Source organism: Cydia amplana, chromosome 11 (genome assembly GCF_948474715.1).
Source record: "Cydia amplana chromosome 11, ilCydAmpl1.1, whole genome shotgun sequence".
Lineage (NCBI taxonomy): Eukaryota > Metazoa > Arthropoda > Insecta > Lepidoptera > Tortricidae > Cydia > Cydia amplana.
Genome location: NC_086079.1, coordinates 2,093,591 through 2,111,592, shown reverse-complemented (window position 1 = coordinate 2,111,592; position 18,002 = coordinate 2,093,591). Strand labels below are relative to the sequence as shown.

Genomic DNA, 18,002 nt, shown 5'->3' with positions numbered 1-18,002 from the left:
TCACTTTTGGGCATGTTGAGCAAAATGGTTGATGTTTGAGTGGATTGTGCCGATTGTGGAAATTGTGGGTGATATTTAAAATAAATTTTAAATTAAACTTACCCGCAATAAAAAAAAAACAAATGTAATTATGTCTCCGTTTCAATTATACTGTTTGCTTATGAGCAATTTAATTTAATCCTTAAAACCTTAAAATCTTCATAAGACTTACTGGAATAACAAGAAAATTAGAAATATAAGCCAACTCGATGAAAAATCATGGACATATATTCATTTACTGACTTACAAAAAATCACAAAAAGGTATTTAGATGAAACTTAGAACTTTCTAAAATACCGTAACTAATCTGGCTCTGCTCTATCAAGAGTATCAAGACAATATAATTACAGACTAAATACTCGAACCTTGCACTTGTCCGATAATTTATCGATTTATCATATCCCTATCGGCTTCGAGAAAACGATAAGCATTCTTATTTACCGGTCGTCCACTCAAAATATCACTTGCTAATAGACAACGCTACTGGTCATACATTAATAATTTGTCTTTAAAATTAATGTTTAACACAAAAAAGCAAGAGAAAATATACAAACCTCAGCCATAACAGGGGCACAGTCACCAACACACTAAGTTTAGGGAGCGTTATCATTATCACTGATAAGGACCTCTGCATATGATAAGGATAACCGCTATATGACGTTTTTTGGCTACATTTATATCTGTCATAGTAATGTATTAGTGCACTGATTTAAATCAGCTACGATTGTGAATTAAAACTATATGATTACAACTAAACTATCTTTAGTAGCACACACTAGTATTTCGTCACATTTTGTTTATAATGAATAATTATATAATTAATAAAAAAAAAATAGTGATTGCTTTTCTCAACATCGAGTGAACTAGGTATTTACGTTAATATCTAGACATAGATTATAAAAAAATACTGTTTGTTAATATTATAGGGTAGGAAACCATGGATATTAAAATCAGTTTTATCCTTAAAATAGGTACATTAAAAATAATAAATAACAGGTAACTCATCATATTTTATTCACTCTAAGGGTAAGGCCTGAGTAGACGCTCGAAGCGGAGCGTTCGGCGGGGCGTGCAGCGTGGCGTCGGGCTCACAATTAATTTGAGCAGCGTGCACTAAGGCAGCTCCTATACGCTTGCATTTGTTTAACATGCACGCCGCACGCCCCGCCCCACTGCACGCCCAACTCGAGCGTCCACTCAGGCCTTACGCTGAGGCTCCGCACACCATTCCGATGCGCGAATGGGATATCGCTACATTCGTCTCGCACACACCGAAGCAGCATAACCAACCTAATCAGTCACTACTTCTTCGATTTAAACAACAAGTCCAACACTATCATGAAAATATTAACAATATCAACATACAAGTTCAGCGTCGCGAACACATAGTCATCCGGCCCTACAGTGTACTTATGCTTGCCCATTAACATGAGTTGCGTGTCGTAGACGAGGTACATGCAGAACATGATGCATGTGACCGCGGAGTATACGTAGTCTATGATGTTGTTGCGGATGAATATGCAGATGATTCCTGAAATGAATGAACAGATCAGTTACATTTTAAAGTTATTTAGCTGAACATGTTTCTAACTATTTCAAGGTTCTTCTAGTCCTCGCGATGGTGGACCGGCAAAGACTGCACACCAACATGACTCAGTGCGTAGAGTAAGATTATTTTTCTTTCCTTTTGTGATGATTAACGCAATAGGTACCTACATGGAATAGCGTCGAGAAATTATCCCTACCTTCTTTGGTAATTTCGTTCATTGGAGAAATTCATATCTTCTGTGATGGACAGAATACATAGCCTAGATAGTGGCTCTTTGGGTGGATGGCATTCGGAAGATTGCGGGTCACTTCTGGATGAGATTGTTTCAGGGCCGGGACAAGTGGCGTACTCGAAGAGAGGCCTATGCTCAGCAGTGGGCGATAAAAGGCTGATATGATGATGATATGTTAAACTTACCAAGAATTAAGAGGGGTATTGAGAAGCATATCAAGAATCCTCCCCACGTGGTGAAGTCATGTTTGGATTTTAGCGCAAATACCGTTAAAGCTAGAGTTATGATTGCTGTAATGGCGACTGCGGTCAACACCTAGAAGGGGGAAAATTAACACCAATTCTGTATTAACAGATAAACAGAGGAGTTGCGAGCTACACGAACCTGGCGGCCGCCTTAGGCCTCAGATACACTTATGTAAGTAGGGGCATGGCAATTTGTTAGAATGAGAGAACGATATTCGTCTCACTGCTAGCTGTGTCCCTACTTACGTAAGTAAAACTTACAAGTGTATCTTGGGCCTTACCATCGATAGACTCAAACATTTCAGTAGGTAACATGGTACCTATCTATGGTATTTGGAACTAGTTTTCATTGCTAAAAATTTTATGCAAATGAAATAGAGCACGTAAAAGTTTCTACTTGATCTCATTTCTCATAGACCATAGTATGTTACGTAGGTAAATATTATTGCCGTTTCATCTAATTTAAGCATATTGTTTTAAAATGAGAAGGTAACTTCAAAAGTATGGTAGCGGTTTATTTATGGTGGCGGGTTGAGTGAATTTTAAGATTTCATTTTTAAAATTAGTCTGTAGCTCTGAAAAGGCCTTGTTTAGTATATTAATAATTCGCACAGGTTAACAAATTATACAATATAAACCTTCCTCTTGAATCACTCTATCTATTAAAAAAAGCTGCATCAAAATCCATTTCATCTAATAAGCATACATAGGGACAGACAGACAGCGGGAAAGCGACTTTGTTTTACACTATGTAGTGATTTCATGGTTCATATTTAAATAAAACAGGTATAATATTTACCGCATTGCGCGCATAGCAACTAGCCAACATGCCCAGAATAACTCCCTCTGCCACAGTGTAGGCGCCAAGCAACACATAGTTCCATGGCGCCTTGCGTCGAAAGTCCATGAAGAACGCCAAGAGGACGATACTCACGAACGCCACGGCCAGGGATATGTATCTACAACCAAAGAGAATAATAGAGGGGTCCTGTCATAGTAAATTTTGTAGTCACAGTAAATTTACTGCCATCTATCGACACGATTAAAACTCAAAATGAAAATGTATAAAACTATCCAAAAATGCATATATATGGATAAATGATTTTGTTATTTTTATATCATTTCGACCGCTGTTCTTTCACTGATACCTATGTGTTAAAATTGTTAAATATGAAACGGTGTCGACAACGCCATCTAGCCGAGCATAGGCCAAAGGTGTGTGCGCCATCTATCCGAGAACGGCGTTTTCTTGATTTCCGAGGCACGTTTTTTCCTTAGACTTAATTCATCTTATACGGAGTTACATATGTCTTTGCTACAACCATGATAAGACAGATGTTAAACAGTCGACAAGCGGTAAGTTTAATTTAGAGTTAGTAGATTCTTAGATAGGTTACAGCGAAAATAAGAGGCCTGGGAGCCTATCCAAAATGACAATGGATTGCGCTACGTAGATACCTATACCTACATATGTGACGTTATATATGAAAGGCGCTTACGCCACTAATAACGATGCTCCAATATTAAATACAATGCCGCGCGACGCTGTGCGGCGTAAGCGCCATCGACAATAAGGTCCCTTTTCATAGATAACGCTCCATATTATGTACTTACAGAATGTAAGTATTGTTTTGTATCCATCGCTTCGTGGGCTGGTGGAAGGAAAAGAACATAATGAAGCCCAAAACCACCAGCAGTTGAATCGTTAAAATTGCGTACACCTGAAAACAAGTTTATTTTATAGATTCAAGTTGTATTTTTTAAATCCAAGAGATTAATACAGGTAGTACAGGTAAGGTCATGTGGGGTAAGACCAACATAGTTTATTTTAGCTCGGGACAAGACCAAAAGTATGAGGATTCACTACAAGTTTTTGTCTTGCTCCATCTAACCTTATATCATAAATATTTAATACATAAAAGTCGCTCGTTTAGGGGGCAAATTTATTGTTAGCCCTTGTACTAAATATTGAGACCCGAACAATTGAAAGCTTCCCAAAACTAAACCACGAGCGTAGCGAGAGTGGACTCTTGAGCGCTATTATTAGAGCACGAGAGGGGAACAAATTTAACATAAAAATATTTTACACTGTAAAGAATGAAAAAATGCGACTTTTCTCACTGATTTAAAGGAGTAAAAAGCGCGGTGAAAAAGATACTGCTAATTTGAAAATCCCGTCTCCAAACTAAAAGTCACCCCAATTCTTACCTTTTTCACGAAAACCTTGCGTATCTCCGCAGTAATGAATTCATTCTCAACTTTTTCCTGCGACTCGCTTTGGACTTGTGACGGATGGTACGAATATTGCGTCGTAACTGGTGACGAAACTTGACTCGCATCGTCCGTGTCCTGGGTACTGGGAAACTTAGAAACAAACACACTATTATTGAGACGTATATAGGTAATATAAGTACTTACGGTCAATGTGGGCAAGACGCCGCATATAAAATGTGTTCTGGGAAAGCGTTGATAAAAGTTGTAGACGGTCTTTCCTTATAGATGGTCTTCGCAACAACAAACTCAAAGTCTAGTTATTAGAGCGGGTCTAAAGCGATATACCTACTTTCATTATTTTTACCTCATCAGACGTTTCAGTTTCACCACACACCCCACATAGCTGACAACACCACTGCACCACACAGCTGGTGCAACCCAGCTGAAAATGTGGTGTGTGCCTATAATTAGCTGTGCAATAAACTTAAGACAGCTATCGAATGTACCTATACCTAACAATGTATCATTGTAACCGCTGTTGGCAGACCTATTAAATAAAATAAAAAATAAACGTCGGACAAGGTAAAAATAATGAAAGAGAAAATATATAAACCGAATGTTTTACAAAATGGCTCTTTTATAACCCCCGACTAAACTTTAACTTTTGACGCCAATGTCTGTCTGTGGCATCATAGCTCTCAAACGGATGGACTGATTTCGATGCGGTTTTTAACGAGAAATCGAGATCCCTTAATTGCGGTGGTTCTTAACTGTTTGATAAAAATCGACCCAGCAGTTTAAAGAGAACAGCACTTTTCCAAAATTACTTTAATATTTACGTAGGGTTTTTTTTTTAATTTTAATTTATTATTTACCATGTTCCAGCCAATACCACGTGTTTTCGAAGCGACACCGTTGAAGTAATTACATATAAGTACCTAGTTTGAAACTCATATTTGATGTATGGTTAATGAGTAATCATTAGATAGCTAACTGATTTTCCACGCTCATCAACAATAAGGAAATGAAAATTCATTCTTGCATACATTACCTACCTAAAAGCAAGAATCTTAAAAGATAGGTATATGCCGCCAGAAATCAGGCCTCATAGCAAAGAGTAAAGTATACAGGAAAAGAGAGCAGTCTTGAAGCATTTTATGGAAACTCATTTCAAAGCGCTGTGTTTTGGATCTGAACCTGTGTGCACATCTACATATGCATCCGAATTGTGTAGTTTCATCCTACATAATATTAGGTCTACTTGTCAAATATATACCTCGGAGTACACCTACATATTTTCATGGAGGATGGGAGTGTTAAAAAAAACACTTTTTGAATGTACCTGCCATATATTTATTATAAGTAAGTGAGATTTTAAAGCACAGATTCACGTTTTATCTAAAAATACCGATTATCAAAGGTATGCCAAAGTTACTAATGCATTGTACATGTCAGCAGCACTTAGAATTGGAACTCATAAAATCTATACACTTCAGTATTGTCAAAAGATTTTTTAATAACTTTTTAAGCACTTTCTTCAAGTAAACATAATATATCTATATCTACTGCTGAATGTATAGTCTAGTACAAAATACGAAGCAATTAAATGTCTAACCATTTTTTTTATATTTATTGCACAATCGTCTAAATATCACGTTTTTGAAGCCAAGGAATCTAAGAAGTGTAAAGTAAAAACGCTGAATATATGGCGCTGTAAGATACCCACACTAGCGTCTTTTGAGCGTCGGCGTCTAGTCAGCGCTATAGAAAATGGCGTCGCTGCGCTGTTGCATAAATGTGCGTCGAGCAGCAGCCATTGAGTTGACTAGACGCCGACGCTCGGGAGACGCTAGTGTGGGGTGTCTGCTAGGGCCACCCCACACTCTTTTGAGCGTTGGCGTCTAATCAGCGAGTCAGTGCTATGGAAAATGGCGTCTGTGCAGTTGCGTCGAGCATCAACCTTAAAGTTGACTAGATGCCGACGCTCGCGAGTGTCTTAGGATATTTAGATTTGACTGTACAATATATATTTGTTAGAATTTCAATGCCCGCCTTTCTAATATCATAGGTACTTATTTATAAATACAAAGTTTACAATAAAACCAAAGAAGCTATAACGATTTATTCGAAGCCGTGAAAATGTGACGGTAGTTTGCGTAAGATCTACGGAAGACTTTGCAATCAAAAAGTGTGGAAGTGTCAGCCAAAATTCTATGGAATTATGACGTTTATTATAGCCCTTCCACACATTTACACGGCAAAGTCGGTTCAGATTAAACTTAGTACGATTATAGAATGTATGTCGATCTTACGCAAACTTACCGAAAACATGTATTGTTTATATAAGTATTTCTATAGATATAATAAGGCATCAAAAAGCTGCTCAGTAAAAATAATTAACTGACTGAATATGAATATATTTTTCTCGCAGATCGATCATACGTTTGTAAACTATCTATGTCGGACTTAAAGGCCTGTGCAGTGCCCGGGTGCGTTGTATTGTACAGATCCTTATGAGAGACGGCACACCGCTTGCGTGACGTGTGCGTGCGCGGCTCAAAACACTTTTAGCGAACACGCACACGCAGCCGGTGTGGTCTGGCCTTAAGGCACACGAACCGCCAAAAAGGCGCTCCCATACAATCTAACTAATGTCTCATTTTTCTTCGATTGTATCCTCCTAAGGCCCAGCCATACAAACAAAATATCCAAAATTTGCCACTGAAATTTGAACCTAAATTGTAGGAAGTAGAGTTGATGTTGCGTTGTTTGAAAATTTAACGAAACAAAGCAAAAGCGACTCTGTTCCAATTGAATATGGTTTAAAATACATCGGACTGAATAGATACTATAGGTAGAGGGTATGGCGGCGGCAAGTGTCTTGTGGCTCTTAAATATGGACGGTAGCACAGAATAAATAATAGTACTAAGTACAGAAGACTCACTCTCTAACAAAACGCGTCTGTTACGATCAGCACAGATATGGCCGCTAGGTGGCGACAGCGCCACGCGCGGCTTTTGGCTTTCCCCAAAATTGGGGCCGAACGGATGTACTTTTAGCTACCTGTAGCAAAGCGACGAAATCGCGGAGTGAGCCACGCCTGGTAATAGCTCCAATAAGTCCGTTTTATAATTTTGTACCAGTTATTTTTACTAACACAACTTTTTGACTTGAGTAATGAATAGTATAAACTATACAAGTGTATAACAAAACGAGAAACTATTCTATTTTATCATATATTATGTTATGAAATGGTATATTTGTAAGGCTCATTCATTTCGTGAATTTAAATTTAAATAAACGAACTTTACATACCTACGAGTGAATATTAGGTAATATTTTAATTATTTTAATGACTAATATTATATGTATCTCGATGTAGTGACATTAGATATATCGGATCAGCCAAGGTGTTCAGAAATATCTGAACAGTCTCTATTATTAACCTCTGGTACGGCCTCACAAAAACATAGTACCAAATTCAGTGAAATTGGAACCTTAACTGTAGGAAATAGAGTTGATTTTGCATTATTAAACGTAACAAAACAATTGCAACTATATTCCGATTGAAAATTATTTAAATTTCATCGAACTTAACTTCATGTTGCATGCTCAGATGTTTTTGAGAACATTTGCCGCTCAAATATGTCTGATGCCGACTGTGTGTGGATGGATCTGACAATCGGTACAAACTGGTGACATTTAGATACATCTCTGACAGCTGTCAAACTAGTATCTATAATGAATATGAACCGTCAAAATTGCATTAAAATATCACCAATAGCTCTAAGTATATTATTGAATAATTATCAGGTAGATTATTATCTTTGGGTTAGGACAAAAACACATCTCATAGGCGGTCAATTTTATTGCGCAAATAAAACCATCCGTCTACGGGGACCTTAAATGCAAACATTGCTTATCAAACCCAAAATCGTGTAAATATTACATTTAAATAAAGTCTTATGTACTAACACTAATAATTTAAGTTTGTACATTATATAAGACAAATCAAATAGAAACGCAGTTAAAACCATAGTATTTAAAACTCCAAACTAACTTAGAACTGCCAAAGCGTGAGATGCCATTGTAGATGTCATAATTTCATATGAAATGACGTTTAAAGTGACACTTCCACATTCTGTCGTTTGCCAAAACGGCGCAGAGTAAGCTTGGTCTGATTCTATAGAGAAATCAAATTACACATGTTGTATATAAAGAATAATATTTTAAGGTTTATTTATATGTTTTATTAAGCGGTTGTTAAAATACCTAGACTGCCTTATTAGTAAAACTACAGCCACCATAAGTATTTGTATTCACTAATGTTACAACGAAAAAAAAAAACAAAAAAAAAACATCTTCATTAAAAAACCTGTCATCAGTTCCTTGAAAAAATTAGTTGTATTTTATGTGTTCAAAAACAAGTTAAAAAAAATCTATATACAGTCGGCTGCAGAGAGGGGTGATCTGCATAGAAATTTATTTGCAGAAGGGGTTCACCTCTCTCTGTAGCTGACTGTACCTATGAACAATTTTTAAATCCACTAAAAAACGTACAAAAGATATAAGGTAGCTGTCCCATCACCGATAACTAGCAAGTATAGCGAAGAGATATATTTTCTTCAAGTATTATCTCTTAGAAAAATTTACCACCGGCAAATAGTACTCAATACACAATAGTATTCACATTTACTTTAATATATTTAAGACATTTAAAAATCAACAATCAGTAATACAGCTTTTTCCCATTATCAACTCTAAACCATTGGTATAAAGTTGATTTCCTGATTAACTACTGGGAACCCTATACAACTTATGTTCATTCCCATCTATAAACAGAAATATCCGTCATATCAGTCTCATCACAATATCAATATTAAGATTACATATTGCGTGAGGCATACATAACTTCAGAGGCGGGTCGTTAAAATTAACACATTCATTGCCACCCAGCTAAACAAGACATCCGCGCCAGGCCACAACAATTTCGTCATATAAAGCTGTAGTACCACGATCCCGACTATCGGGTCGTCCGACCTGGGAACAAACTCATAAAATACCCGATAGTGGGGTTTTCGGCACTGAATGTGTTAAGATTAATCGTACATTTTATAGCAATATTCGCGAAGCGTAATATCAATGATATGATATATGAAATACAATTTCGTACATAGGTAATTATGTTCAAAACTCATTGGTACGAGCCGGGGTTTAAACCCGCGACCTCCGGATTGAAAGTCGCACGCTCTTACCGCTAGACCACCAGTGCTTTTTTGAAATCGAAATTGCTAAACAATAAGTTAAGTTCTGTTTTTGTGTCCCGTATGTACTAACATGACAATTGGATTGGGTAGATTGGCCAATCGAACGTTTAGTATCTTGGATATAGAAACATTTGACCTGGGGCCCGTTTCTCAAAAGCTTGTAACTTGTAAATCTTGTAATACAAGCGGATGTCACTTTTTGACAGCTTTTGTTAGAAAGGGACTTCCACTTGTATTACAAGTTACAAGCTTTTGAGAAACGGGCCCATGCTCTTTGAAATCAAGTGTTCATACCTCTCAAATTTGGTAAGGCGTTGGTATTAGAGTTATATGGACGACCCGCCACTGCAATACATACTAATAAAGGCAAAATACCTACGCGTGCTACTAAAAAAACTCTTTCTGTATTTTTTTTTAACGTAATAAAAAAAATGAATGAAAATCATCACATTTAAGGTTAGTATAATTTATTATAGACTTTTGTGAAATATACCTACTGTATTCGATTCGATAAGACCATACTCTATTCGAGAAAAAAAATCGATGTTTACTAATGATACAAATAATTTAAAAGTAGCAGGAAACAAGGCGGAAACTCTAATATTTCTAACCAAAGAAAAGACTAACTTCATTGTATAGCATTTTCAAATGATTTACTTCAATCCCAAACCACACAAATGAGTATAGTTAAGTTTTTCAATCAACATGGCAACTTAAATGTCATGCGACATAAAGAGATGACAAATTAATGAGAATCACAAAATAATAACACACCTTTTGACCGCCAAGTCCCAAAAAAATCTAAACAAAATTCTATAAGTTGTGTATTTCGTTTAAAAATCTAAATCAATAATAAAAATACAGAAGCATGTTATTTATCACAGATTTTGCCCATTACTTCTTGACGTTCATTCACGTCATGGCAATGAGGGCACTTTCTATGCGCGTGTATGGACGTCCTAGGCGGTCAAAGGGTTAATACCATTATAGCTCACTATTCTAATTTAAGAGACAAAAGTTTTTAATAAAGATGACGACACACTAAGCACTATCTAGCAAGACACGATTACTTTTGTAATTGAATGTAATGAAATTACTACGAGTTACATTTTTCGAAATCTATTGTCATAGTTTTCAACTAAAGTTGTAAAATCTTGCATCGTGTGCGTTTTCGTCACCTTTTTTGCCCATGTAAGGGTAAAGAACCCTATTGTTGGCCCGTCCAATGGTTACCTTTGAAACAGCGGAGGTGACTTTACACAAAAAGGTGCCAATGGCTGGTATAGTTTGTAGCTTTCTAATAGACCCCGAAGGCTAATCCTATTGTCTATTGTTAAGAAAAACCGCTAGTGCCACGTGCCACAACCACCTGCATAAAAAATCGATACTTCGGTTACTGAGTGCCGGCGAGTCGAACGCTACAGAACCAGTCTAAAATGTGTCATCGAGATGCGTAACAAAGGCGCGTTATCGGAGAGCGCACCTACACTGGTTTTTTGAGCGTTGGACTAGCCCACGCTCAGGTGCCAAATAGAATAATTAGGACCCTTTTTTGCAGGTAAGTAGCACGTGCGGTTTTACTGAACAATAGACAATAGGATTAGCCTTCGGGGTCTATTAGAAAGCTACAAACTATACGTTTCAGTGCCAATCGTTGGGTAGTTTACCCTTACAAAAATCACTCAAATATGATACCGCTCCTAAAGTTGATCATCTGCATTATGTACCTAAGTCTACTAAGCAAGTAAAAATATTTATTTTCATATAAATGAAACATTACATTTATGTATTAGTTTGTAAGCGTGTATAAACATTAGGAATGTTTATCAACACGTGAAAACACTATTCCTATTTCGATAAACAAAGCTGAATTTTGATGAGATTACGCTTTAACTCCTATTTAATTAGCACGTATTATACAGCTCGCCTGATAGTAAGCGGTTACCGTAACCCATAGAGCCTTGCAACTTAGGTTTAATAATAAATAAATATTTAAATGCGGTATCAAATTCGAGTGCCACATACTCTGCCTCCGTTTCAACAGGGCAACCTTAATCCCTCGAAGCGGAGATGATAGTCAGAATGTACATGAAGATGTTAATAATGTCCAGATACAGGTTCAGGGCGGCGAATATGTACTCCTCGGGGCTGATGCTGTACTTGTGCTTGCCGCCCATCATGAGCTGCGTGTCATAGACGAGGTACATGGAAAATATGAGTGCGCCGATGGATGCGTAGACCAGTTGGAGGATGTTGTTGCGGACGAACATGGCGACAATACCTGGGAATAGATTAGTTGGTTTCATTACTAGCGACCCGCCCCGGCTTCGCACGGGTTAACAAATTGTACATAAACCTTCCTCTTGAATCGCTGTATCTATTAAAAAACCGGCCAAGTGCGAGCCGGACTCGCGCACGGAGGGTTCCGCACCATCAACAAAAAATAGAGCAAAACAAGCAAAAAAACGGTCACCCATCCAAGTACTGACCCCGCCCGACGTTGCTTAACTTCGGTCAAAAATCACGTTTGTTGTATGGGAGCCCCACTTAAATCTTTATTTTATTCTGTTTTTAGTATTTGTTGTTATAGCGGCAACAGAAACGGACGGACGGACGGACGGACGGACGGACAGCGGAGTCTTAGTAATAGGGTCCCGTTTTTACCCTTTGGGTACGGAACCCTAAAAACCGCATCGAAATCCGTTGCGTAGTTTTAAAGACCTAAGCATAGGGACAGACAGATGGTTTTGAGTGATTGTCGGTTCCGACAATGGCACTTGAAACGCCATGTAATTCTCGGTTTTAATTTCATATTTTTGTCATATCTTCCCACAAAAACGCATGTTACGACAGAAGTGACATCATCAAGACAGGCCTTTACGTATATTGCAGACGATTTATGCATTGCTGTTTAGACAATACTTGCCGAACGACAGTAGGTATATATGTTTGCGTCGAAACAGGGTTTATTACAGGCAGCTGTGTTGTTGATGTATGGTAACTACCTACCTAAGTACTGTAGTTATTTTAGTTTGAGTTTATTTGAGCGCATCGCCAACAAACTGTTTTACAGTTTGGCGAAACTTTAGTTATAAGTACACTGTACTTTGTATTTTGTTAAAAAAAAAAAAAAAAAAAAAAAACAACGGGTTTGGTGACTGTGGAGGCCGATGCGTGAGCGGCACGACCTCCCACATTTTTGGCAGAAAAAGCTTATGCCACCTGAGGTTCCAGTCCCGGTTTGCTTTCTGCGACACCTTCTGCTATCTAACTCATTAAACCAGGCTTGGTCGCATAGTCTTCTCCCATCCACAATGCTTTAACATCAAAATCATTAACTATACTTATACATTTCATCAGAAGTCATTAACTAGTCATACATTTTCTAGAAAATGAGCCTGCCTGGTGACCGCAAGTTGTCTTTTGACTCACCAAGCAATAGCAGCACAACAGTAGCGCAGACGAGGAATCCGCCCATCATGGTGAAATCCCATTTGGTCTGCAGAGCGAATATCGTCAGGGCGAGGCACACGGCCGCCGTCACACCCACTGCCATCATCACCTGAAACGTACAATAGGGATGATGACACATGTTGAATTTTATAACAAAATCTAGTAAAATAGATAGCAAACGAGCAATTTATCACAATAATGTGGATATTAAAATAAAATATTGAAAAATTACAAAAATACAGGACCTGAAAGTTTCAAAATTTAAGTTTTTTTTAACTTCAAAAAACGATAAAAGTAAGGGTACCACTCGATTCCTTACATTTCATCCAAAAAAATATTGTATAGCTACTATATACATAAACGCAATATTTCACTGGCAAAAACGCAATTTTCTTGTTTTGTCCATACTACAAGATGGGCGATGACGTCACGGCCTCTGGCCGTTTTGTATAGGGCGTTTCGCGAGTGAAGTGCGACTGTCGGACTTTGACTACAATTTCTGACTTTTGTGTTACTTTAATGCAATGGGACCCATATAGACATTTGATCCTAAAAACAAACCCGATCGATTGAGACCATAAAAAAAATTAGTCATGTAGCCTATTGGAATATGAGAACAAAATGAAATAAACTATCGCCTAGCTGTTTATTTTTGAGTTTATTATTTGAGTTTGGAAGGTTTATTTCATATTTTTAAGTAGCTACTTAAAACATTGGCGCTTGACGACGCACGTTGCCGCAATACGCCGTCACATGAACACGCGATGTATGAGCCGAGCGGGGCAGTGAGCTGTCACGCCACCAATCATAACTGGAGTGAGTGACTAAGTGACTGGCGGGATTAGTGAGTGACCAAGTGGGTAAATGTGTGAGTGACCGACTGGGTGGGTGGCCTAACGAGTGACTGGTGAGTGACCGGCTGAGTGATGAGGTAGTTGAGTTGGTGAGTGACCGAGGAAGAAAGGAGGCAATTGCGTGAGTGACCGAAACATTTCAAACTTACCACTTCAGGCGCCTTGGTGCTCGACACGGCCCCGAGCAGGAAGCTCTCCGCGAGGGTGAAGATACCGAGGAAGATGAAGTTCAACGGCGCCTGACGACGCACGTTCCCGCAGCACGCCATCACGATCAGGCAGACTATGACCACGGCTAGGGCTACGAACCTGCACGCAATCACGTGAACACAGCACACGCACTGTACGAGCCGAGCGGGTCATAGCGCGTGCAGAGCGAGATGTCAAGACAGACATCATGACTAAGTCACTGAGCAGTCGGTGAGTGACCGACTGAGTGAGTGACCGAGTCACCAGGTAGGTTGGTGGTCGAATGAATGAGTGTGTTGAGGATTATTAGTTGGGATGATGAGTGACCGATGCAGAAAGTAGGCAGTTGCGTGACTGACCGATGCGGTGGGTGAGTGACCGATGCGATGAGTGAGTGAATGAAAATTCAAACTTACCGCTTCAGGCGCCTTGGTGGAGCGAGACGTCAAGTCAGACATCATGACTAAGTCACTGACCAGTCGGTGAGTGACCGACTGAGTGAGTGACCGAATGCGTGAGTAACCGAGTGACCAGATTGGTGGTCGAATGAATGAGTGTGTTGAGGATTATTAGTTGGGGTGGTGAGTGACCGAGGCAGAAAGTAGGCAGTTGCGTGAGTGACCGATGCGGTGGGTGAGTGACCGATGCGATGAGTGAGTGACTGAAAAATTCAAACTTACCGCTTCAGGCGCCTTAGTGCTCGACACGGCCCCGAGCAGGAAGCTCTCCGCGAGGGTGAAGATACCGAGGAAGATGAAGTTCAACGGCGCCTGACGACGCACGTTCCCGCAGCACGCCATCACGATCAGGCAGACTATGACCACGGCTAGGGCTACGAACCTGCACGCAATCACGTGAACACAGCACACGCACTGTACGAGCCGAGCGGGTCATAGCGCGTGCAGAGCGAGATGTCAAGACAGACATCATGACTAAGTCACTGAGCAGTCGGTGAGTGACCGAGTCACCAGGTAGGTTGGTGGTCGAATGAATGAGTGTGTTGAGGATTATTAGTTGGGATGATGAGTGACCGAGACAGAAAAAAGTAGGCAGTTGCGTGACTGACCGATGCGGTGGGTGAGTGACCGATGCGATGAGTGAGTGAATGAAAATTCAAACTTACCGCTTCAGGCGCCTTGGTGGAGCGAGACGTCAAGTCAGACATCATGACTAAGTCACTGACCAGTCGGTGAGTGACCGACTGAGTGAGTGACCGAATGCGTGAAGAACCGAGTGACCAGATTGGTGGTCGAATGAATGAGTGTGTTGAGGATTATTAGTTGGGGTGGTGAGTGACCGAGGCAGAAAGTAGGCAGTTGCGTGAGTGACCGATGCGGTGGGTGAGTGACCGATGCGATGAGTGAGTGACTGAAAAATTCAAACTTACCGCTTCAGGCGCCTTAGTGCTCGACACGGCCCCGAGCAGGAAGCTCTCCGCGAGGGTGAAGATACCGAGGAAGATGAAGTTCAACGGCGCCTGACGACGCACGTTCCCGCAGCACGCCATCACGATCAGGCAGACTATGACCACGGCTAGGGCTACGAACCTGGAAGAAACATAATGATAATTAATAATCATTAATAATAGATGAACTTGAGCGCTGGTGGTCTAGCGGTAAGAGCGTGCGAATTTCAATCCGGAGATCGCGGGTTCAAACCCCGGCTCATACCAATGGGTTTTTCGGAACTTATGTCCTACGAAATGTCATTTGATATTTACCAGTCACTTTTCGGTGAAGGAAAACATCTAATAGTTTCCCCTCTGGGTTGGAAGGTCAAATGGCAGTCGCTTTCGTAAAAACTAGTGCCTACTTCAATTCTTGGGATTAGTCGTCAAGCGGACCCCAAGCTCCCATGAGCCGTGGCAAAATGCCGGGATAAAGGAAGATGAACAGTAGATAAACTTCACGAAACACTGGCCTTTTAGGCCAGGGGTCTCCAACGACCTGCAAAAAAGCCATATACCATCCAGGGACCCGACAACCCTTTCCTCGATAAAAGCCTTTCAATGGGCGTTCCTTTAAGGCGACTAACCCAGTGAAACGCTTACCAGTTCGAACTGCTAGCCCATTCATTTGGCTATCCCTTACCGAAAAACTTACCAAACAAATAAAGCTAGCCCTTTGCAATGCTTACTGCCATCCTATAAGCCTTGCAATCCCTTTAATATCCATTATTGGTTATTAGTTCCAAATATAGCTGGTCAAGCAGATCTTGTCAGTAGAAAAAGGCGGCAAATTTGAAAAATGTAGGCGCGAAGGGATCGTCCCATAGAAAATTTGAATTTCGCGCCTTTTTTTACTGACAAGATCTGGTTGACCAGCTATAGGTATGTACAACTTTTGTAATTGGCAAGTACTGATTGGCATTCTAGTAAAATAGACACTGTCAATTCCGAGTACATCATATACCGTAAGATGGGGTGAGTAGGGGCAAAACTGACATTCAAACCCCGATAACATTTTATTTTTACATATACACCATATATAGGTAATAAGTGTTCCGGACGTTTGTATTTCAGTTTTTATTTTATTTTGGATAGTTCTATTTCATAACTTTGACGATAAACAGGAAATCCCACCTCACCCCGTAGTCCCTCGTAATTGGGCTGAGATGGAATTTCATATAAAGGTGATTTTGGAAGATTGTTGGATCGATTTTTTTTATTATGAATATTACTATAGCTCCATTTTAAATTGGAATACATTATTTTTGTAGCAGTAGCCTTAAAATTCCACCTCACGCCCCTTTCGTCCCTTCTCTCCCCATTCATAATCCAACTCTCCCCGCGAACCCTACTCACCCCATTTTACAGTAACATGTCTATAAAATAATCGTCGTCGCAGGGCAATCGTACGGGGTGCGAGTAGCGAGGGGTGGTTCGCGCGCACCCGAGCTGCATACATCGCCATTGTTACTAGCTCGGTACTATTTACAGAGCTAGCGTGTCTTATTTGAAATGTGCAGTTCTGTTGTGTTCTTGTGCGGTAACATGAAAGGCGTCGGTCCACTACTTTTGACACTGTGGTTATAATTAGCTACCTACATTTGAAGTTGTTTACTCACATCATGTAGGAATGCGCTTTAAACCACAGCTTGGAGCCCTCGTGGTACGTGAAGAGTGTAGTGAATGCCATAGTGATGAGCAGCTGACACATCAAGATAGAGTACACCTGAAAATATTATAATTATTAAATAACTATTAAATATTATACAGGGTATAGCTAGCCATTGGACCACAGACAAGACATCCTCCAGACTGAGCATAGTAGCGCTACCCCCTTTGCCACAAATATACGGTAGTTTTACTCCATTTTCGGGTCAAAGTGTCTTTGTGTGACGTCCGTGTCTTTGAACGGACCAATCACGGCACGGGACTCGCTCACCTCGTCCCCCGCACCCCAGTATTTTTGGCAGCATCGGTTTCATGAAATAATTGCTCTAAACTCCGTCTAGAGGACTCCTAGTCTATGCATTGGACTAAGCCGAAATGTATATGCATTAGGGTATTTAGAACCAGTATACAAAGTATCATAACAATCGATGGAGCGGTTACGAAGAAATTAAAAAAATACTATTTTTTACTTTGGAGCAACCTGTAGCTCCTGAGGTAATAAATAGTATGAAACCGTTTTCGACGTTTTTGCTTATCTTTTTAATAAGATTCTGACTTTTGATAAAGGGGCCCACTGATTAACAGTTCGCCAGATGGTATCGGCCTGTCAGTTAGAACAAAAAGTTGACAGTTCCGAACAACTGACAGGCCGATACCGTCCGGCGGACTGTTAATCAGTGGGCCCCTTAAATGTCATCATTGCCGCACATTTTCGAACAAATTGTCAAAAGCACTGCTAATAGGGTATTTTCCTACTAATCAAATCAGTTTCTTTTTTAGAACTGTCAAAACGGTTTTCTAATATGGAATTTATATGAAACATTACATCGTGACGTCACGGTCA

At 39.8% G+C, this 18,002-nt stretch overlaps 2 protein-coding genes and 1 long non-coding RNA gene across 3 annotated transcripts in view; all 3 read right to left on the bottom strand.

The window, feature by feature from the left end:
- LOC134652054 (uncharacterized) overlaps positions 1-18,002 on the bottom strand; it is a 257,015-nt gene that overhangs the window by 185,158 nt on the left and 53,855 nt on the right. The gene's annotated exons all lie outside the window — the stretch shown is intronic.
- Positions 1,306-6,610, bottom strand: LOC134652256 (protein lifeguard 1-like). The gene is made up of 6 exons (XM_063507427.1): positions 6,602-6,610; positions 4,274-4,429; positions 3,680-3,786; positions 2,865-3,024; positions 2,006-2,135; positions 1,306-1,570 (listed from the first exon to the last, which is right to left on the bottom strand). Exons 1-6 carry the CDS (start codon positions 6,608-6,610, stop codon positions 1,341-1,343), a joined length of 792 nt encoding a protein of 263 aa, XP_063363497.1. The 3' UTR covers positions 1,306-1,340.
- LOC134652040 (protein lifeguard 1-like) overlaps positions 11,538-18,002 on the bottom strand; it is a 30,533-nt gene continuing 24,068 nt past the window's right edge. The window contains exons 4-7 of the mRNA XM_063507193.1: positions 17,110-17,216; positions 14,004-14,163; positions 12,980-13,109; positions 11,538-11,828 (exon numbers count right to left, since the gene is read on the bottom strand). Of these exons, the coding sequence (XP_063363263.1) occupies positions 11,599-11,828; positions 12,980-13,109; positions 14,004-14,163; positions 17,110-17,216 (627 nt within the window). The 3' untranslated portion in view covers positions 11,538-11,598. The remainder of the gene's footprint in view (positions 11,829-12,979; positions 13,110-14,003; positions 14,164-17,109; positions 17,217-18,002) is intronic.

Bases quoted from the DNA above. Each gene is read 5' to 3' on its own strand.
- LOC134652256 (XM_063507427.1), bottom strand. The intron at 3,787-4,273 runs GTAAGAATTGGG...ACTTGTTTTCAG, and splicing joins GCAAGGTTTTCGTGAAAAAG to GTGTACGCAATTTTAACGAT. The intron at 3,025-3,679 runs GTAAGTACATAA...CTTTGGTTGTAG, and splicing joins CAAAACAATACTTACATTCT to ATACATATCCCTGGCCGTGG.